We start from the raw sequence: 23,398 nt of genomic DNA, 5'->3' as shown, positions 1-23,398 counted from the left end.
AACCCCCCCCCCCCCCCCAGCTTTATGTGAAACCTACGTGCATCTGAATCTAAAATCCATGTGTTAGTGGCAGATTGTTATTGTAACGTTAAAAAGCATACTGAGGAAAGCATGAGACTTTTTGTTTCCTCGTTGTTTTTACCGGAGCATAACTGATTAAAATTGTTTGAAACTATGTGCTTAGGAGACCAACCCTGAAGACCTTCCCTTGCATGTTTCAGAACTAGGTAGTTGAAAGTTACTGAAGTGGGAGAGTAGCAGTAGATGCTTGTAGCCGTTCTGTTAAATGAAGGGAATATGCATTCAAACCATGGAGCCCTTAGATTAGATCACTGGATTTGGAGAATTGCTGGCATGGTTGTGGGCGTTAGATGTGGGGAACTAGTAGGTGAGCAGAAATTAGCAGAAAGATTTCCAGTCTGTATTAATATTTATTCTAGATTTAGTTAGCTTTAGTAGGAATAGCTATGTCCTTGAGGTTTTTTCCTCTGGAACAGGACCAAGTTAGGACACACTTTGAATATTTGAATTATTATATTAATATAAATAGTTTTAACTGTTAGATGTCTTAAGTCTGTCATTGATATTTTATAACTTAAGGTAAAACAAGTATTAAAATCTGACACATAAACTTTTCTTTAAACATCTTCCCTGCTGAGAGCTGAACTGAGAATTTTTATCTAGGAAGAATTTGACTTCCCATCGGCCCTCCTTATTTCATTTCAGCCTCCTTCTTACCTTTAGAAATAGATTAACTAGCTCATTTTATTTTAAATGTCATGTTCTTCTTTGTTTTGTTTTCCTGTGTTCAGTAGTATATATTTTTTTGTGACCCCTTTTTCTAACTCATGAGACAAGACATTTGCTAAAGCCATCATTTTGTCTTGTCATTGTCTGTATGGTCACTGTCTAGAATTCTGACAATGTAGATGTCTGACAGGGCCTCATCTTGGCTGAATACTTGAGATATTCTGTGTTTGCATGGTCTTGTCAGGAGGAAAAAAAAAAAAGAAGGATGTTAGTAATCAACTTTAAGATATAAAATGTTAGACAAGTAATCTTAATTACCTTCTTATAGCTAGAGGTGGTATACTTTTAATGTGAATTTATTAGATACATTTCAGAGAATGTACCTTTTTTTCTTGTCATATTAAGTGCTTTTCTTGAAAGGAGTTAGAAGATTGGGGTAGTTGAGAGCAGGAAACTTCTGCTGATGTTGAGTATTAAGTAGCGGTAATACCATATGCATACCATAAGGTAGCTTTGTACAAAAAAGTTTAGTTAACCTTGAAGAAAAACCTAGAGTCTTTTTTTGCCTTTCATGACAACAGAGTATCTAGTCTGAAGTCCAGGATGGATTCAGTTGACCCAGTTCTGTGGTGTTAAGATTAGTATAAAGTTGCAACGATGGCAAGTTGTTTATTTCTACAATTGCCTTTTTATTTTCTTCAGCTACCTTTTAATGTCTTTGTTTTGATATGGACTTAAATGAAAAAGCTGTTTGGTCAGTTTAGGCATGTTTTTGCCAATCAACAGTTAATGTTGATTTCTCCAATAGGAATAGGTGCAGAGTAGATATCTCTTGAAAACCATCTGTGAGTATCACAGAACTAGTGTTAAGATTTGTTTTGCAGTAAAGTTTACTTTATTTTTCCAGTGTAATCTTAAGCAATTTCTTAATATAAATCAAGTCTCAGAAATTTTAGACTAATCTGAGTATAGTGACCTTCTGTCAGAGTCGTCTGGGCATGAAGATACTGTGCACATGCTTTTATAGTAGGAAGTTAACAGCTGAGTATTAGATGTTACACTGCTGACCCTATTGCTTTTAGAAATTCTAGGCATTGGTGCATGCATGTATTTATGTATACATCCACACAACTAGATGAGTAGGAAGGAGTGCAGCTTCATTTGGAGTACTGTTTTATATTTCTTTTGTGTAATTCCCAACTTTGTCAGTTGCCTGGTGTTCTTGTTCTTACTAGCTTTGAGAGATACATTCATAGTTTTTGTCTATGAAGTCAATCTGCAGAATTTTTCAGAGACTGTCTACAAGTTATTAATAATAAAATGGCTTCCTGAAGTAGTCCCCAAAGTATGCTGCTATATAAAAAAAAATGTCATCTGAATTTTCTAGGAGTCGCTGGAGTTCAGGAGTTGGTGGAAGTGGAGGAGGGTCTTCTGGTAGATCATCTGCTGGAACTCGAGATTCTCGAAGGCAGACCAGAGTTATACGCACAGGACGTGACAGAGGATCTGGACTGCTGGGAAGTCAACCACAACCAGTGATTCCAGCATCAGTCATTCCAGAGGAACTCATTTCGCAGGTACATGAAACTAGAAGTTGCTTGTTGTCAAAATCTTGGGGAGTTTCTCATAGCATGTGAACAGAAATGTAGTGTAATAGGAGATTTTCTCCAAGGAGCAATGTCATATAATTAAAAAAATTGCCCTTCCCTAGCTGAATTGTTTTTATTCTTAAATGTGTAGTCCGAGTGATAGACTTTTTTTGGATTCCAGAGTTTTTGTTTCCCAAACTTCCACTAAGAAAAGCATGTGTTTAATCTAGATGAGGAATGTCATGTGTTGTTCATTTGCAGATGGAAGATGTAGTGAGAAAAATCAAATATTTGAGAATTGTATTGAGCATCATTACAAAACGTTTACTGTTCTCTCCTGTCAAAATGTTTCCTTGTTTTTTTTGCTTGTCAGCAAGCCATTTTATTTTTACTGTGTTACGGAAACATTCAGTTCTGGTTTCTTACATTCTTCACATAGTTTGTGATTTTACAGAACTCTGTCATCTTCACTGCCATTCAGTAGAGTAGCCTGTCTGGAAAAAGATGCTTGGAGTCCTAGAGTTAGTGGAATAGATTAAAATGCTTCTGTTTTTTTTTTTTGTAATTTAATTGGATCTGTTTAACATTTCAAAGGTTTTTGTCTGCATTTGCACTTCGCTAATAAAAGTTTGAATGTTGCAGAAACTGGTGAAGATAAGGCTTTACTAACAGAATAATAAGAAAAGCAGAAGAAATAAGGTGGTTACATATTGAAGGGCAATGGAAAGAGAAGCCAGTGTCAAAAAGACAGGGTTTGAGGTGTAGCTTTGGATCAACAGTTGATGGCAAAACTCTTTTAAATGACATAGTAAGTTTAATCAGTTTTGTCGAAATTTAAAACATTCTCAAAAACAGATATTGCTTGTCCTTTAACTACAGCACTAAACATTTTAAGAAGTAGATTCTAGGTAAAACATTAGGAAATGCAGCACCAAAGTTGGAATTCAGTGGCCTAACTTGAACTGAGAGAAGGTGGAATAACTAGTACAAGATACTATGATAACTCTATGGAAGCCTTTGTATGTACTGTTACTAACTGTTGGTTTTTATTAAACTTATTTTAGAATCAAGCATTCCTTTCTCTAGAAATGGTGGTTGGTGAGCTGAGGATGACCAGTAATCAATTATACTCTGCTTTTACAGGCACAAGTTGTTTTACAAGGGAAGTCCAGAAGTATCATTATTCGGGAACTCCAGCGAACGAATCTTGATGTAAACCTTGCTGTAAATAACTTGTTGAGTCGTGATGATGAAGATGGAGATGATGGGGATGACACAGCAAGTGAATCTTATCTTCCTGGAGGTTTGTATCCTGCAACTTTTGTTAAGAGAATGCCAGTGTTTTTTTATTTTTCTGTATTTAAGCACTTACAGCATGCTCCATGCTACGCAAGGTATACAGCGAAGAAAGACAGTTCTTGCTTATAGGAGCAAAGGTGCACAAAAGAAATGATGCACTGGGATGTCTTGAGGGGTTAGGCATTGAAGAGTAACTTGATGCTATTTGTGGGTGGCATGAAAGTTTGTCTTTTTTTAGGTTCCCAGGCTTTGTAACATCAGCATTACTTACATCTGTATATTGCTGCTCAACGAGATGCTGAGACTGCTGTGTGGCTTGCTCATAAAAGCTAATTCTAAAACCTTCTAGTGACTTGCATGTTTTTTATTACTAACATATATTCTTAAGATAAAGCAGTTTTTAGAGAAAAAAATTATACAGCTGTTTTCTAATAAAAAATGCCTCAAGTGATGGCAAAACAACTTACAGTTGTTACAGTTCGAGAATTTATTTTTCATCTCAAGTTCCCCTCATAAATGCTGTAGTATTCTGGCTATACCGGTAAAATATGCTAATTGAATTCCAGCTATTTAAACAATATTGTCTGTCCCATACAATTGCATTTTATAGAAGACTTCAAGTCTTCTTTTACATTGGCTAAATCATTTAGATAATCTTTTCTTGCTAAGTAAACATATTTGAAAACATAGCAGCCAAATCTAATATTTGTGTTAGGTGCACTGCATGAAAAGAACACATTTAAACTGACTACATTTTAGCTTTTCTTTCTGTATGTCAAAATGATGTTTTGATATTTTTCTAATAAATGTTTTTTTTCTGCTCATCTGGTTCACCAGGAAGGTTCATGGGCTTCCTCCATCTTTCTCTTGTCAATCGTGATTAGAAAAGTTTTGTTTTTTTTGTTGTGCAGCAAAGGCTTTGTATTTCATTTTGCCTCTTTTAGTTGCACCTGTCAAGCTTCTTTATTTTGCTGTAGAATCAAGAATCCTCTGTTGAAATGTATGAAAGATCTTTGAGTCTTATTTTTAGACAGATGCACTGGAGGAAGTAAATTCTTCTAACTCTTTCCAAATATTCAAAGCAGGAGTTTGTATTCCTCCAGAACCAGCCTTCAGGAGATAAATCACTATTAGTAATCATTTGCAGTAGAAGTTCCTTTTAACCATACTAACCGGCTTTCTGAGACATTAACTATTCTCTTAGTCCTTCTTGAGGGCATAAGCATCATTTAACAGGGACTGTCTGACAACCTGGACTGGAACTTTTATTCGAAGGTGCATGCACTACAGTCTGTGAGTCTTTTGTGTTTGAGACAGGTTAAAGTACTATGAAAAGGTTCAGTGTCCTGACTAGCTGCCCACAAAACTATTTTGTCCTTGGCTTAATTTTCAAAGCTTCTTTCCTATTTAGACTAATCTTGTCAGTGAGAGATTGCAACCTCTTACTATTAGCGTTTTTTCCTCTTTTTTTCTTTGACCTCGCAGAGAAACTGGGCTAACACTTCCCCAGTTTTTGTGCAAAAAGATGTGGAAGTGACAACTGAAGTGAAACTTGATCTGTCTTGTCTTTGGTTGTCAAAGATGTAATTTGTGATTTGTAGAGCATACTATGCTTTCTCTATCTGTCTTAAGTTATTGCAGTTTTATGGGCAAAAAAAGTTTGTTGCACAGAAATTAATTCATTTGATATCTGAATGTCATCAAAACTGAAGGAAAACTCCAGCTGAACACTAGGCAGAGGAACTTGTCTAGAGCTCTCTGTAAAAAATACCAGCATTCATAGAATTGCTGGAGTTGGAAGGGTCCTCTAGAGATCATCTAGTCCAACTCTCGCACTGAAGTAGGATCACCTAGAGCACTTTACACAGGACTCTGTCCAGGTGGATACAGATACTCCACAACCTCCCTGAGCAGCTTGTTCCAGGCTCTGTCACCCTCACTGTAAAGAAGTTTTTCCTCATATTTAAATGGAACTACCTATGTTCCAACTTGTACCAGTAATTCTGTCCTTCAGAACTATCTATAACCTTTTTTTAAGTCTTTTGCTTTAGAAACTTTGCACTCTTAATTTTGTGTGTCGTCTCGCTGTCAGATGCTTTTTCAACAGTAGTATCGCTTCAGAGTTCATAAAAGAAAACTGTAGATAACTGATAAATGCTATATGCATTTAGTTCTTAGTCAGGTTCTTATAAATTATTCTGAAAGATGAAAAATCCTCTACTGTTTTTTTTCTTTTTAAAAATCATGTCAAGTTATGCATTAAAGCTTTTTGATTTTGTTTCTTCCAAGCATAAAAAAAGCAAATGACAAGACTGCCTCTGGGCTTTTGAGGGTCTAGCATTTAGATTAAAACCATATGCTAATTTTTACTTTCTCCCTTCTTCATGTCTGGTGCTTTCTGAGCCTTAAATTTAAGGGTTACTTCTCTAAATCTTCCAAGACAGAGAAGCTTTTTTTAAAAACACTAAGGTAATGTTATACTTGTTTTTTAAAATCAAATAATAAAAAATTCTAAGATACTTTTCAACCTCTGTGAAAGTAATACATTTTTGTATAATAAATCATAATTTCAATAATACAGAAGTTGTGGTAATTTCAGTTACTATTGTAAAGTTAATGCATCTGAATTTTTTTAAGGTACACGTCTTGGTTCTTCCCAAACTCTCGGAAGTGTCTTAAGTGAAGAACTTTACTTCTCTGTACAGATTGCCTTCAATAAGTGTCTCTTTGATATTTAGTTCTGGACTCTTATGTACTTTGATTTCGACTTCTCTAATCTAGTCCTGCTTCTTATGTTTTATGACAGTTAAGAGAGGAATGTGGATTCTTTTGATAAGTAACAAATGCATGGGGAAAATAATCAAGGTAAAAACTACATAGGACAAGATCATTTAGCACAGAAAAGTCTTTAAGGTCTCTAGCTTAGTTTGCCAGGTCATATTGTTTTATTAGAGGCTTCTGAGCTTTGTGTTCTGTTAATCTTACGTATAGAGATTATGTAGAAGTTAAAATACTTTGTATAGTTCAGATGTTTGCACATTTGCTCAGTAACCTCAGTATGTTATAGTATGTTCTCAGTAGTGGGACTTGTGAAACAGAAGTTCAGTGACATTCAGACTATTTTGGATTTTGGAATTAAGATGAGCTTGTTGAAAAATCCACTTGTTTTAAAAGAGATGAGAGGCAGGCTGGTATTGTAGCAGCACTTAACTGTCTTGGCTTGCAGTGAGGGGAAATGGGAACTGGAGTGTAACATAGGATCAGTTTAATGGCTTGTCTTTGGGGAGAGCAATTAGATGTATGTTTTTTCTGTGGCTTTGTTGATGTGGTTTGGTTTGTGGTTTTTTGTTTGTTTTTAAGATGAACTTCAAGTTGGATAATGTTTTTGATAATATATCAATATATCTTACCAATAAATAAGTTCTGGAGTTCTGTTTGAGTCTGGTTCCCTAGGAAACCAGAATTCATGTTTTTCTCCCTTCACTGACACAGTTTTGCTAATGTAATCCAAACTTGAAAGAGGAAGAGATACTAAGACAGTGGATTCTTGAATATTTCATAAAGATATGCAGCTGAGAAGAGAGAACTTATGATTGCCCCCTTAAGGGAAGAGGTTTAATGTGAGCTCAACTTGATATTTGAATCAACTTAGGCAACGCCTTGAATTAATGAATGCAGTGATAATGCTAGGCATGGAGCCATTGAAAAGAAAAATTTGCTCAGTACTTGAGTTGCTGCTTAATGTGCATACTGAAACTTCTTTTGTGTATGTTTGTTTGTTTTTTTTTTAATTGGTGGAGTTTTTTTTCTTTGTCCTTGATATCCTTTTCCTTCCAATGTTCAGTGGTGTTTACTAGTGAATCATAGGTACTTTCTTACCTAAAGAAGTTTATCAGAATTATCTAAATGTGAAGGGTGCAGCCCGATTCTGGTCTAACACAGTACAAGAAGTGAATGATACAATCCTATGGGATTTTTCTGAACAGCAGGAAAATAAAAGTCAGAGAATGCATTTCCCCCTGGATTCTTAAATTGGACGTAGCCTTGCAGTATCTGTTTTTGCAGCACTAAAAACATCCCACTGGTTTTTGAAGGGGAGTGGATTTAGACTCCTACCCCTACTGGTTTTAGCACCTTTGCTGGTATGGGAAGTGGAAGAAGGGGGATATCTTGCAGAAATACTGGAAGAAAATTAAAATATAATTTGAAGCTGAAACAAGAGGGTAAGAAGAGGCTTCATTTTCTCACTCTTCTTAATGCACATTTAGCCAAAATCTGCATAATTTTGGTTCTTGTCTGGTGGCTTGAATTTTTAGTTTTCTTTCTGGAAACACAGCTAAACTCAGGATGCCTCGCATAGAGGAAGGAGTGTGTGTGTCACAAGTTGGCGTGTGTTTTCTGTCAGGAGTATTTCTTGCTTTGCTTACCTTAAAAAAACCCTTATATTGTCCATTTTGAATGAGGCTGGAGAGTTTGTTTCTGTACTGGCCAATTCTGTTACTAAAAAATAAATAAATCAATGGTTTTAGCAGTTTTTGTCTGGATACTGACCAAAAAATTGAGAATGAGTACTAGGCTGAGGAGAGGTTGGAGCTTACCTAGGAAGAGATGGTTGTGATGATTTCTGGGAGGAGGGAAGAGGAGCAGCATGTGAATATTGGGAGATACAAGAGAGTCTCAGCTGTGTTTCCAGCTCTTGAAAGTCTGGCACTTACAGGCTGACACTCTTAAGGTGCAGTGTACTGCTGCTTTAGAATTGTGGAAAGCCAGTGGAAAGCAGGATAAGGCCACTCTGAGAGATTTCAAGTGTTTTAATAGACCCTATTTGCCAAATCCAAACTTTTAAACTAGAATTTCAAAGCTGTCTGTCAAGGGTGACTTCCTAAAATGTACTGCATGAGCTACTGAGTCCCAAATGGTGTGCTTTTAGGTGCACAGACTACACTTCAGTAGATTACTTATTTAATGCAGAAAGCATATGTGCAGGTTTTGATTTGAAATCCACAGCTCTCACTAGTTACAGTGCTGTTTTTCTGGGGGCAGCTGATTGTAGTTGGTATGTGTTACTTTTCCTGGAGAAGAGACTTAAAAAATTTGAGGATCAATATTTTGATGTGCAGGGATGTGAAAGCCTCTTAACACTTTCCATATCAATAAGTGGAACAGTTATGTGAGTTAATACTGGCTTTAAGTATAGACTTCTGGCTCCTTTTCAGATTTTGGATACCCTCTCCTTTGTACTCTCACCTCCCTGCATTCAAGACAGTGAGAAAAAGAGCCATAATAATCAGGTTTTACTATGAAGAATGCTTTTATTTAACTACAAAGCTTGATATCCAGATACTTTTTAAACTTATGCTTGCAATGAGTAAGAGGCTGAGAACTGGATACGTTTAAATTATTTGTGCTTCTTTAGTGTGTGGGTGTTTGGGGTTTTTGTTTTGTTTTGTTTTTGTTGGATTCTTTTTAATGATGACTCTGATCTCAGAGGTCCTTTCCAACCATGACTATTCTGTGATTCTGTGTTTCCTGAGGGGACTCAGTGTATAGCCTTGTCTTACCATTCACAGGTGGTTTAAACAGATGAGGTGGTCCTACTGCCTGAAGGAGCTGTCCTGCCACTTGCTGGTGTGGTGGTGAGGTTTGTGTGCCTGCGTGGGTTAGCTAAAACTTAATTTAGAGAGCCTGATTTTTTAATCAGATTTGATTTTCCCCCTTGGGAAAGGGGCAGAACTGCCTCCTTTGGCAGCAGTAGGGTCCTGTTAGCCTTGCTGTGTGTGCTGAGGCACCACCTATTGTGCTTCATTTGACTACCCAGTTAAGTCAGTCAGAATATTCCTTCCCACCTTACTTCTGTATGCTGTGAAATAGTGTTTCAAGCCAGGTGAACATGCTGGCTGTAGGTTTAGAAATCCCTCTTTGTGGGCTTGTGGCCCCAAGGAGGTGCTTGCCGCAGGGATGAAAGAGTGAAGTAGGATTGTCCTTTCTGTAGCAGCAAGATGGTAGTCAGGTTTAGTTGTTTTGTCAGTCCATACTGCTGGACTTCAATAAATTACATTTTTCAGTAGCCTCTTTTTGTGTGTGGATAGCAGCCATAGTTTAGTAAACAGAAGAATATGGTTTTATACTTCAAAGATGATTAATCAGTACTTAAGAGAAATTCGAGTTTTCTAATATAGAGGTGAGGACAGTCACAGTATTTTTCAGCTTTTTGTTTTTCGTTGTTTTTTTTAACTGCATGGTGTCAAAAAATGTTGCTTTTTCCAGATAACCGTTATTGTTTTTAATGTAACTAGCATTTTAAGCTTTGTATGGAGAGCTGCAAGCCTGTGAGTTAAACAAGTACATAATTCTCTGAAAGACACGTTCTGTGGAGGAATGTAGTCTTTGACATCAAAACACGGCTTTGTGAAGGCCAGCTTTCACCATCAATTCTGTCCTCCCTTAATTCCAGGTCATCTTTGGAGTTCTGTGTTACATGCATGAGTGTGTGTGCATGTGTATGTATTATGTATCTGTCTTACTCTAGTGCTTTGTTCTTTCATGTGACAGGCTACAGTTTGAATTTCTGGGTTACAGAAAAATGTGTTTTGGGCAAGTCTTGTTTGGGAAATGTGGTTAGATAAGTGATAGAGCAGTTCTTGTAGGGAATTTTCCACCAAGCTTGATTTGAAATGTGGTTGCATAGGAGGCACATGAGTTTGCACTGGTGAATCTGAAGAGCAGAAATTCAATTACTAGATAGGATTTTTTTTGTTTTCATATTTATTTAGTTGATGGTCTCTCTAGCTGATGTATGAAGTAGCTGATTATTCACTTAAGACCCTTGTCTCCTCTTATAGAGGATCTTATGTCTCTTCTGGATGCTGACATACATTCTGCTCACCCAAGTGTCATTATTGATGCTGATGCTATGTTTTCAGAAGATATTAGTTACTTTGGTTATCCATCCTTTCGGCGCTCATCACTTTCCAGGCTAGGCTCATCCAGAGGTAATTTTGCACCTTTTTTCTTTGCGATAAGTAGTTTGCTGTGGAAAAAGCTAGTGATAGTACACACTGGTGGTTTAGATTCTGATTTAATGCGAAAGTAGACTGTGTTATGTTGTCAAATATAGAGCAGATAAATAGACTGTTACTCATCAGAATTTTAATGAATTCTGAATATTAGCAGGTAAGTTCTGCAAGAACCTTGATAGCTATGTATTTTAAATCTAATTATTGATCCATTGGTGTTGCAAGGTGTTATTTTGCATGTTAAGTTTATTTTAAACTGTAGTGTAAGTACCTACTAATACAGAGATTGCATTACAAATATTTAATTTGGCTCCAAAAAAAGAGTAAAAATTGATGACATGCAGCATTCTTTATTTTATTTTATTTTTTCCCCTTCGTTCTTTTGGGTTGCTCTTTGTTCACTATTCTTCACATTTCCTTAATTGTTCCATGACAGAAGTTACCTTTATGGATCGAGGAACTTTAGATACTTGAGGAGGGAGAAGAAATGAAAATTTTACTTTTTGGAAACATTTTTATAGTTGGATAAGGAAAACTATTGGCAGCTGATAAAAAAACCTCCTTGAGCAGTGTTAAGGCATTTTACTTTTCTTTTTTTAAAAGCATATTACACTTAAAAGACTTATACCAGACCATGCAGTAATTTCCTGTCATTTTGAAGCTGTTGCACAGATGCCTAGAGTATTTCAAACTGTTAATCCAACCTCTGCTGTCATTGTTTGTTTAGTACAGTTCTGTTGCCTTTCATGAACATGTTTAAGTATATTAATTGCTGAACACCTAAGTTCCTGTTAACGAAAATATTAGTCAGGGGGCAGTGTAATGTTTGCTAGAAAATCAGTGCAGTACTTTATTAAATATATCTCTAAGCTGTTATGTTTGGCCTATGTAAAAATGTTCCCATTTTCTAATATAGTGAAAGACCCAAGACTTGGTGTAATTTGTTGAAATTATGATAATAACGTGGTCATCTTACACGTGTAATTCCAGTTGATTTTTGTAAGCATAAATGAAGTACTTGATAGGTTAAATGCATTGTGTGCGTGTACAAATATTCAGCATCTGACATAACTCCTTCTAAATTCCTCCTTTTTTTTTCCTTTCCTAAGGTTATTCTATATAAGACGTTACCACGAATTTTATAATCCTTATTTTCCATGCATAGTTGACTCTTGGAAAGTTAGTTTGATTACCTGATTTAAAAAAATGTATCTGCATGAGCGAACTGCAGAGTACTGGCTTTAGACAGTTTGTAGGCCAATTGGAGGGGAAGCATTTTGGTAAGGAACATTTTCCTACAAGGATCCTTTTTAAAAGTTGTCTGACTCTTGAAAAGTTTCATTTGATATACTCAAAATGGATACACTTTAATATATTAAATCCAGTCCTATGAAATACTGGTTTAAAGAAAAGGGGTTGGATTATCAAACACGTATACAAGAGCTTTTTTTTAATGCTTGCTTTCTTTAACCTTCACAAATTACTGGTAGTTTTTTTGGTTGTTTTTTTCTTTTTTCTCTTTTGAAATTTGTTCTGAAACTCTCTAATAAATACTCTTTTTTGGTTTGCATAAAGATACCTAACCGACTATATAGATTTAGATTTTTCATTGTTGCTACTACATTGGTAAAACAATACTGCAAAACTCTGCATATTGTACTATGAAACTTTAAATTGCCATGTTAAATATATTTGGCCTCTTATGATGTAAGTGAAAATGCTTTAGCATTTTTTATCATGCACAAAACTCTGACCTTTATTTCTAGGTTATGTTTAGTAATTCTAAAGTAGATGTGCTTGAAAGGGTTAATACATTGAATGTTGCATGTCAGACTTTGTTTTTAATCTGTGTGAGTAGTTTTAACTGCTGTTAGTTGCATCCTGAAGGGTCTTTACTAGAGAGTGGCTTACTTTTATCCCACTGGTGTGACCCAATTGCATACCAGTTCTCCTTCTTCCCTTAGAGAGAGACTCTGAGCTGTTGCGTGAACGTGAGTCCGTTTTACGTTTGCGTGAACGAAGGTGGCTTGATGGAGCCTCATTTGATAATGAAAGAGGCTCTACAAGTAAGGAAGGGGAGCCCAACCTGGACAAGAAGAATACACCTGTTCAAAGTCCTGTGTCTTTAGGAGAAGACCTGCAGTGGTGGCCAGATAAGGTACTGAATTTTCTTTTACTATTTCCATGCTATGCAGTAGATCTGTTGATTTTTTCCAGATAAATACCCTGTTTCGTTTTGAGTATCACATCCCAGTTTATGTGAGGTAATGTAATAAAGCATATTCTTTACTATGCACTTAGGAAAATGATAAATAATTTGTTACACCCTTACAGCTGTGCTTCTGTTTTTACTGTTTTAATTTTCTTCTCCATGTGTTTTGAAGGAACTGCTGTAGATCATAATGTTTGGTTTTTTTCTTCCTGTTTTTTACTCAAGATGTTCAAAACATTTAAGAGACAATAGGAAACTCATGAAACAATCCTAACTATCCTACATCAAGGAAAACTTTTTTTTTTATTAGTATTATTTTTCTCAGAGATACTTTCAATTTGAGTAGATCAGGCTTTTAAGCAACAATGCTGAAAATTGACTTTTATTTTCAGTTGTCATTTAAGTTGACCAGTAACTTAAATGAGTCTTGATTGCTCCTTCAGAGTCCCATTGGCTTTGATAAGCTCATTTTCTCTGTAACTCTACTTCTTGCCTTGACAATGAATTAATTCCCATGTGAGATATAAGAATAGGAATTTCAGCTAAATGTTGCTAACTGGGTATCTGTCATAATTTTCTTTATGAATTACCTAGATGCTTGGGAAAATTGCTTTTTTTTTTTTTCTCTTTAAAGTCAAGAACCTAAACCCAACTGAACAAACCAAACAACTTTCCAGGAATGGAAGTGATAATCTATGTTTATAAAACAAATTTTATGGACTTAGGGTGTGTCTCTATTCCCATTTTGGTCTGCCCCCACAGTATCTGAGGCTGTTATTTGCTGTATCATGCTTTTTTTTTTTTTTTTTTTTTTCAGCCAGTCATATTGAATTTCTGTGTTAGTGAAACCTGGCAGCTTTTGTCCCCCTTGCTTTGTCATAATGGTAGAATGAGAGGGTCATCTGGCTCGGACAGAGATTTGAGGGCTTTTACCATCAAAGAATAAATGTAATTGATATTTGGAATACTAATTTACCTTTTATTTCTGCTGCTGTGTTTTGGTAACATTATTATGGCCATTATTACTTTTGTGTTCCTTGTTATGTTCTGGGTTTTTTACTACTTCAGGAATATTCTTCTTGTTAACCCCATTGTTCTCTCTGGCCCTGAATCTTAGTTACTAAATTAGAGTTGTTTTGTTTTGTTGTTTTTTTTACTTTCTGGATGGAGTTTTTTGTTATTTGCAAACTGAGGAGATCCTGCCCTAGGACAGCTATTATAGTCTTTCAATACATATCTTTTATGGAATTAACTTGCTATGATATCTAATTGCATGCTTGTTCAATTTAAATATACTGAACTTCTTCCAAGATAACTGTTTGCATTTGCACTCCTATAAACTGTAGCTTCCAGTTAAATGAAGGTGTCTTACTGGAAAGGTCTTTCATCTTTATCCAAAAAGGTTAAACTTTTAATGCCGTCGTCAATTCAGCATTTGTAAGAATTTTTTCAGCATCTTACTTGCTATATCCCTACTCTGAAATTTTGGTGGTGATATTTTTCAATAGAAATTATTCAAGGTTAATCCTGAGGGAGATGATTTAGCTGAGACACCAGCAGACATTTCTTCCATTTTGAAAATTGGAAAGGAGATCTTGAAATGTTTATGGAAAAGACAGTAAGCAAGGGTAGCAATTAAAATGCATGTGGAATTGCTACAAAATAACCTATCTTGTTCACAAATATTTTCCCTTAATTTTTCATTATTTTGACATTTAGCATTTGAAACAGAACATAGTAGCTCTTAATGATGTTGGTTAACTTGTGTTTGTGGGAGGTAAAGTACCAACATGAGAGGAATAGATGAAACTTCTGGAAAGCTGATACTGTTCCCAAATGCATTGGTTTCACCCACCATCTGAGACTAATGATGTTGAGACATGTTGCACGAGTTTTCTCTACCAATTAAGTGAAATTAACTGCTCAAGGATTCAAGTCAATGAATGAATTCTTCTGATAGCTCAGGTCTTGTTGGACTGTAGTACTGTTAGTCTACATTGCCACATATCAACATGGTGCCGTAGTATCAGATAGATAGAATGGCAACCCTGTAGAATGGCAACTATGTCTGGTTTCTTTAGATTGTAGGTAGGTGCAGGCTGAGCCTTTGTTCAAATAGGTATATTCTGTTTAGCTATTGAGATACTAAGATTTTTTCAGCCATCTGTATCACCTTCAAGTATGAAATTCCTCTGGTCTGAAGTCAGAATTTATAGTTGAACACATAAGACATCAGTTACAGAACTAGAGCCGTCATGTTGTTTGTGCATCTTTGTGCCATTAGTCATTTGAATGACCTCATGGAGGTGTATGTAGCAGTTTTAGATCACAACTGCTAATATATTGTTGGTGGGAGAGAAAAATGTTGAGTGGCAGGTCTCTTTAGTGTTGAGCTCATGGTGTAAAACTTCTTTTAAAAGAAGTTGTAAAACAGATTAATAAGATTAAAGGCCATAATAATAGTCTTGGAGCAGAAATTAATTACATTCCATACTTAACTTTGAGGCATTAGGCCAGATAACTTCTGAAGATTCATTTATGCTGATGAAGTTGAGATGCATCTCATTAGTCTTACAGTATGTTCTGATGGTAGTTCTTCCTTGGAATGTGCAGTATTTATACAATGGCAAGTGTTGTATTGGTAGGTGGCCTCAGAATCAAATAATTATCTTACAATTTAACTAATTCTAGATCCTGTTATTAAGATATAAAAGATGATTCCTTGTGATTGCTTCTGTCTTTTCCTGTTGCTTTCTTTCTCAAAATATTGGTAAACTTTTTGAGCTATTGATAGGAGATTTACTGAATCCCATGTTATTCAAGGACACACTTGCACCTTTTGAAATGCTCACTTTTGGGAATGAAAATAGTAAAAAAAAATAGTATGAATCCAGATTTATGAAACTAAAAATGTTTCCATCTGTACAATTCTGTAGCTGAAAGAAAAATCTCTTCATTGAGGGGACAGATAAATATGCTGAATGGTGGGCTTTTTTTAAAGGTCTGAAGAGTTCACTTTCCCATCAGAGGGTTGAATTGCTTAGATGTGGTGGCATTGTAATCTAAGAGACGGCTCAAGTTACTGATCTGAGAGAACTCCTACAGAGAAGACTAGTTATCATGTAGCTGTAGAAGACAGAATTTGATTTCACACTAGTTTAAGATTATTTTTTATTATTTTTCATACTAGTTTAAGATCATTTATTTTTAAGATAATTTTTAAAAAAACTGTATTCTCCCTTAACTGGATGAGAACTTCTAGTTGTTGGCAGTAACAAAATTTAGAAAGAACGTAGTTGTCCTATAGCTGTACTTGCTGAGGAGCAGCGAATGGACAGGCCTTACAAATGTTTCTCAGCAAACTTCTCAGAGGTAAATACTTTGTAAAATCACTCAAATTCAGAAGTTTGCAGTTTGAGGTTCCTTTCAATTCAAGGGGGAGCAGGAAGTTGTAAGAAGTGAGATTGTAACTGTTGCATAGTTGCTGCAACATTAATAAACAACCAGGTTGGAGAGGGGGGAAAACAGGCCTGAGAAATCTGGGTAAGGGACAGAGTGAAGCAGTTGGGCAAAGTTGTTCTGTCTAAGTAGCAGAGAGATGCTGTATGAGCTCTGGTAAAGTGTTAAAATGAAGAGAATGGTGGGGATAACCTATAACTAGAAATTTTTTAAGTCTGTCAATGCATAGTGATGCATCAATGTGATAGTACTTGATTTTGTTTGCAATTGTGTATTTACCTTCAAAAATGAAATATAATAATTGTTTAATTGATGAGGCAGTGAATTTGTTGATTGATTTCTGGGGTATTTGGAAGTAACCTTCATGAGTATATTTATGAGTAGAATAATGGAATTGTGTTGCTTTTTTGCTCATTCTAAAAAGCCAGAATTTTAGTGGGAAACTTAAAAAAATTACAGAAGTCAAAAGATCTTCCCATCTTTAATTCTATGAGCAGTGTCATGTTCTTAAAATATTGTGGAAGCTCTTAATAAACTGTCCAAGTTAATTGCCATCTATATGTTATTGCTAAACTTCAGGAAAATAATACCTATTTCTTTATTCCCTTGTTCTGTCAGAAGCAATCGTGTGTGTGTTTGACAGCATGCTGAGCTTGAGACAAGCTGGATATGTCTTTATTTTAAGGTTCAACATTCATGGGAACTGAAAAAAAATTAACAGTTTCAAGTTAATATTTTTGCATTTATATATTTTAATGTGTATTTATAATATCACTGTCTTAGACGTCATATTTCTGAATTTGTAGGATGGAACAAAGTTTATTTCTATTGGAGCTCTGTATTCTGAGCTCGTGGCTGTTAGCAGTAAAGGAGAACTCTATCAATGGAAGTGGAGTGAATCAGAGCCTTACAGAAATGCACAGGTACTGTACATCTTTAAATATTTACCTTCAGAATTATTTTTATGCTTCAATATCTAAAAAGCATTTTTTGTTTCCAAAGAATCCTTCCCTACATCATCCACGAGCCATGTTCTTGGGATTGACCAATGAAAAGATAGTGCTCCTTTCTGCAAATAGTATTAGAGCAACTGTTGCCACTGAAAATAACAAGGTATGAAATGTTTGTGCTGGCTGTTGAATTTGACAAAGCTGTGTTGTTTTGTGGGGTTTTTTTTTCAGTTACTTGCAGTATATTATGGAGAAGTTGATTCTTCAGCTTCATTAGTAGCAGGAAGTACTGAATTGTTTGTTCATTTCACTTATTTTACTATACAGTTGCAAAAGCAACACAAACTCAATTGGTGTTTTATAAAAATGCAAAAACATTTTTAAAAAAACAGCAACCTGGCAGATACACAGCTGAAACAGTGAAATATATCTGTTTTAGCTGATTATCTGAAGTACTTGAGTTTTTGCTGTTACAGTAGAAATTGAGACTGGTTTAAGAATAGAGAAGGTTGTTAATGTTCGGTATATACATACTAGAAAAACTTAAGGCACTGAAGCTTTCACTGATGTAAAGTATGTTACCTGAAGATACTGTTCTGCCATGTTAAAAGTAAACATGAAACTGCACTTGTTGAAGTATTTTTATGACATCTCTCAGAATTTTTTTTGTTTGTTTTGTTTTGTTGGGGACTAGAAATAGAGGAGAAAAAAAATCCTGGAAGGCTCTTTTTTGGGGGGGAAAAAGGTAGTAGGGGATAAAACCTGAAAGGGATTGTTTTTTATTTTGTGGTAGTTTGTTTTTTTTCCTTTCAAGACCAATAAATATGACAATTAAGGTGGAACTTACTTTTTTCCCCTCTACCCTCTCTCTTTCTTTCTTCCCTTCTCCCTTAGGTTGCTACATGGGTAGATGAAACTTTAAGCTCTGTAGCTTCTAAATTAGAACACATTGCACAGACATACTCGGAGCTTCAGGGAGAACGGATTGTTTCTTTACATTGTTGTGCTCTTTATACGTGTGCTCAACTAGAGAACAACTTGTATTGGTGGTAAGTAAATACTGTGTTTGTGTACAACAGTGTAGATCCTGTGGACGTCTTCATGTCCTTGGCTCTGAGAAGCATTGCAGATCTACTGAGTCACGGTTGTTTCGAGGCCTGTAACTCTGCACTTAAGTTTAGATTCCCTTTAAAAAGTGTACCTGTTCTCTTCTTTTAATGCCTAAGGCTTTTGGATCCAATCATAACATCTTTAAGAGAATAAGATTATTCTTTTAGGGGATATGTATAAAACGCTTTAGTGTCCAGGTATATCAGTACTACACAATATCAGAGAATAACCTGCTTTTATGCCTTTCAGGCCACTGTCAGATTATAAATATGGAATAAACTTACCCACAAATGAGGTCCACATTCTTCTGCCCGGCACTGTTAGGAAGTCTGATCTGTTAGTTTTTGATCCAGATCTTAAAGAAGGGAGAAAAAAGATCAAATGCTCCCTCTGCAGCTTGTTGTTAAAATATAACATTTTTAAACATCGTAAAGTATGAATGATTAAGCCTATTTTTAACCAATTTAAAACAACAAAAAACAAAACTTCAAAAATAACATTCCCAAAAAAGCTCTGATACAAATTTCTAATTTGAGTGAATTAATTGAACATTATTAACACATGGTCAAATGCATTGTTTCTGTCTGTGTCAGGAGTTGTTGCATTACAGATCATGCCCAAAGCTCAAGTAGCGTTTAGGCACAGATGAGTTAAATACTGGATGACTTGGAAATGGAAGCATTCAAAATTGATTCTATAAAAAAGCTTTCTTGTTAAATTCTAATAATCCTCTGGAAAATACTTAAGTATAGTTGCAACTAGGCTTGTAAACTTAAACATGACTGTATTTTAATCTAACTTGTAGTCCCAAATTTCCGAATTACAGCTCTTTGGTTCTTGGTTATGACATAATGAAAGTAAGAGTATTACTCTTAGTATAGATGCTAATAAGCCATAACGTTGGAGATACCTGGCTATTAGAACCTGCCATATTTACTGCTTTTGGAATAATCAGTGCAATATATACAAAAAGACATGCTAGCATTTCTACATAATCTTTGAAAGCAATTTATTTATTACCCAACATGTCCTTTCTGGGAAGGGTTAAAGGTCAGCAATGCTGATGTTACGTTAATCAGATTGTTGGTAGACAGAAGCTTTTGCTAATACTGATATCTAATACTGGAGAAGAGGAGGCTGAGAGGAGATGTCATGGCTCTCTACAACTATCTGAGAGGAGGTTGTGGTGAGGTGGGTGTTGGCCTCTTCTCCCTAGTGACTAGCAATCAGACAAGAGGAAATGGGGTCAAGTTGCACCAGGGGAGGCCCAGATTGGATAATAGGGAAAATTTATTCACAGAAAGAGTGGTGAGGCATTGGAACAGGCTACCCAGAGAGGTGGTGCAGGCACGTTCCTGGAGGTGTTCAGAAAACGGGTGGACATGGTGTTTCAGGAGATGGTTTAGTGGTTAGGGGTTGTAGGGTGGATGGTTGGACTTGATGATCTTAAAGGTCTTTTTCAACCTTAGTGATTCTGTGATATCCTTAGTTACAATGATCTGTAGTGCACTGGAAAGGATTTCCATTTCCAGTGTTGAACAGGACTGATGGATTTCATGTTTTTCTTAGCATGAACGAGGTTTTCAAGTAAAAGCATCCAACTGTATAACCCACTGGCTAATACATGAAGTATCGTAATAGTAAACATCCTTGACTGCTTGCATAGACATTTTCAGCTAAACTGAGAGGATCCAATTACAAAAAGAAGTGTCCTTTTTCCCCCTCTTACAGCTGAAGTCTGACATAAAAGTTCTAGACTCCTTCAGCCGTGTCCCCAGTGAGAAAGTGAGGCTTCTAGAATCTAAAAACAAATGACTTCAAATTCTGGAAACTATCACTAGAGTTGGGAAAGATGTCCTCAAGTTCATAGGGGACAGCCTGCAACTTGAAAGCCATCTGTGACAGAGGTCTTGAAGCATTTTGGACTAGAAGGAAAGCCATTTGGCAGTGACGTATCTTACATGGTCTCCCTCTTCCTCCTCCCCCTAATAAATTGGCCAGTTGAGATGAATTTGAAAAATGGGAAGGAATATAGAAAAATGTCACTTCTACAGAGCTTTGAGATTCTGGATATGGTGGCAGAGACACTTGTGTGTTTGATCATGACTACATTAAGCAGAAGGAATAAACTGTTCAAAGTTACAAACAGTGGGTTTTTTCATAGCCTTTTAAAAAATAATACATGTTTTTCCACAGGGGTGTAGTTCCTTTTAGCCAAAGGAAGAAAATGCTAGAAAAGGCCAGAGCAAAAAATAAGAAGCCGAAGTCTAGTGCTGGGATCTCCTCTATGCCAAACATAACCGTTGGAACCCAGGCAAGTGCAACTGTCACAAGTGGCGATTTTACAGTGCTATATGCCTACAACCTGCTCTTAAAAAAACTCAAGCTAAAACAAATTAGGCTTTATTCTTGTTATGCACAGAAGTTGTATCAATACTGGGGAACTGAAATAGTATGTTTTAATTCTATGACTGTGAATGGATGTATCCGGTTAGTGTTGTTATTGTTTTTACAAGTATGATTATTGCTGCAAATGTGGAGGATCAACCTGTACTTCAATTTTAACTTGCCTACTGATTCTGTATTTTGAGAGAAAGTAAGTATAGAAATAATCAGCAGAGCACATAGCTTTTAAATTGTTTGGTATTTAAATGCCAGCAGTATTTGAATTTGGTTTAGTAATCTGGTGAGAAAGGCCTTTGGTTTGAAGCCTTTACCAAAAAATTTAATAGCTGACATAGAAGTGTAGGATTCTTTTTGTGATTATTATTAGAATTGGTATGAGACAAAACAGCTCCTTCCCAAGGAACACATTTATTTTGGTTCCATGTCCATTCTAAGCACTCTGGGATGAGTCTTTGTTATTGGATGAATTGTACTTCTGTGGTGGAGCATCTAAATACTGTATATTAAACAGTTGCACTGCTAAAGCTGCTGCTTTCAGTTATGAATTGCACAAGAGTGTCTTTGTTTTTTTCCTAGCAAAGTGCATGGTACTTTGTGCTTTTCTTTTCATCTAGTTCCATAAGTTGTTTTGGTTTGGTTTTTTTTACTATATATGTCACCAAGAAAATGCATGCATGTATGATTTCCCTCAGTATAATCCATTGGTCTCATAGAAATAACTATTTCTATCTGTAGGTGTGTTTAAGAAATAACCCTCTCTATCATGCTGGAGCAGTTGCTTTTTCAATCAGTGCTGGAATTCCTAAAGTGGGTGTATTAATGGAATCCGTTTGGAACATGAATGACAGCTGTCGATTTCAGCTTCGGTCACCTGAGAGCTTGAAAAATATGGAGAAAGCTAACAAAACTACTGAGGCAAAGTAAGTGTCAAGAACACACATTTATTTGATATTCTCTTGAATTGGTGATGGATTAAAAATTGGAAAGAGGGAAGCTCAGGTTTTTATCAGTTTGAAGTTTTTCCCTTCTTTATAAGCTTCTAGCTTTTTTGTAAACTCTGCTAAATGTGCAGAAATGCTCACTGCAGGAAAGGTGTCTCGGTTATGTGAGACAGGGACAGAAATTTGAAATGCAGCAAGAATATTAAATGAAGACTATCCTGCAGTGTTTTCATAAAGTTTCCAAGACGTTGTATTTGAATAATTCAAAGTGGGGTTTGTTCTGTTTTGTTTTGGTGTTTTTTGTTTTTTAAACAGAAGTATTTTCAGACCCTTTTTCATGGTACTGAGATACCTGTTTCAGCCCTGCTGTAGTTTGAACAAAATAATTGGGTTGACAATTGCCATTTAAATGTTTCTTAAAACAGATTTAAGCAGTTTCAAGAAAAGCTTGAAAAAGTTGAGCAGTTCTAGAGTTTCAGGTTACTGTATAAAACTAATAGTTATTCCTGTCTTCAAATGGAGTGGATATAAGAGTTTTTATTTTTTGTAATGTTCTATCTATGCTCAGTAAATGTTATAAAGCTATTCCCTGATTTAGCAGGTTCCCAACATTGGATGTATAGCCTTGCTGGTTAGGATGATTGTTTGCAAGTGTGGTGTTATTTCATTAAAGCATTATTAAAGGAACATGGCTGGAACACACCTGACAGTTTGTCCATTGTTACAGAGAGATTTAAATTCTTCTTTCTTCATTCTAAGTGTCGTGTTTAACCCTAGACCTGAAAGTAAACAGGAACCAGTGAAAACTGAGATGGGTCCTCCGCCTTCCCCAGCTTCCACTTGTAGTGATGCATCTTCAATAGCAAGCAGTGCATCCATGCCGTATAGTAAGTAATGTGTAGCTCATAGTAATGTGTTTGTGTAGATAAGGTTTCAGAAGAGACAGTTCTACAAAGATTCTGCATTAATTTTAGAACACATTTCAGTCTTTCAGTTTGAAAGGCTTTTGTAGTAGACTTTAGATCATCAGTGAATTGTCAGTGTTAAATTTAAATATATTAGTGTACGCAGTTACTACTTGATGTAAGGTGTATCTAAGCAAGCATAAAACCTTGTTCACAGAATAAAAATTATCATTCGAGAGGTGATCAAGAGGAAGTCTGACAATAAAGTTGTTTATTTTTAATTGCAAAATGATAGTGAGTTTCTTTACAGCCCAGAAGCTGAACTTGTTTTGAAAAATTGCTTTTAAGATTGAGCTGTTCTTGCACAGCTTGCTTGGCAGGTGAACTTCAGTGCATGAAGTAGTAGTTTGTTATCTATTACATAAAATGTCTAAAACTATATATTCTTTACTAACATACAAAAGCAATTAGAGAAGTTTTATAGTACAATTTGTACTTTAAAACCTAAAAGGCTGCATTAGAATTATTGTAATTGACCTCTTAAGAATATTTTTTCTCTATTTAAACCCATAAATTTATAAAGGGTTGATTACAATGCCATCAGTTGAAGAAATATTCTCTCTGCTCCTGTTTCTTCTAATTGTTCACATACTGTGGTTTTTTGAAGTGCTCACCTAGAGAATCAAATGGGCTCATTTGGTGACTGAGAATCTTGTATGCTTATATCTACAGTACTAATTAATTTTAATAATAGAATCTTT

At 35.7% G+C, this 23,398-nt stretch overlaps 1 protein-coding gene across 1 annotated transcript in view; it reads left to right on the top strand.

Annotated features, from left to right (window-relative positions):
• Positions 1–23,398, top strand: part of UBR5 (ubiquitin protein ligase E3 component n-recognin 5) — a 64,981-nt gene that overhangs the window by 2,911 nt on the left and 38,672 nt on the right. The window contains exons 5-14 of the mRNA XM_010006461.1: positions 2,138–2,327; positions 3,483–3,642; positions 10,481–10,630; positions 12,619–12,812; positions 17,132–17,248; positions 17,328–17,438; positions 18,170–18,324; positions 20,582–20,699; positions 21,527–21,711; positions 22,510–22,619. Coding sequence (XP_010004763.1) covers positions 10,489–10,630; positions 12,619–12,812; positions 17,132–17,248; positions 17,328–17,438; positions 18,170–18,324; positions 20,582–20,699; positions 21,527–21,711; positions 22,510–22,619 — 1,132 coding nt within the window. The 5' untranslated portion in view covers positions 2,138–2,327; positions 3,483–3,642; positions 10,481–10,488. The remainder of the gene's footprint in view (positions 1–2,137; positions 2,328–3,482; positions 3,643–10,480; positions 10,631–12,618; positions 12,813–17,131; positions 17,249–17,327; positions 17,439–18,169; positions 18,325–20,581; positions 20,700–21,526; positions 21,712–22,509; positions 22,620–23,398) is intronic.

The sequence above is a fragment of the Chaetura pelagica genome, unplaced genomic scaffold (genome assembly GCF_000747805.2).
Source record: "Chaetura pelagica isolate M959 unplaced genomic scaffold, ChaPel_1.0 scaffold76, whole genome shotgun sequence".
Classification (NCBI taxonomy): domain Eukaryota; kingdom Metazoa; phylum Chordata; class Aves; order Apodiformes; family Apodidae; genus Chaetura; species Chaetura pelagica.
Note: the sequence above shows the minus strand (reverse complement) of the source record. Positions and strands in the feature narration are given on the sequence as shown.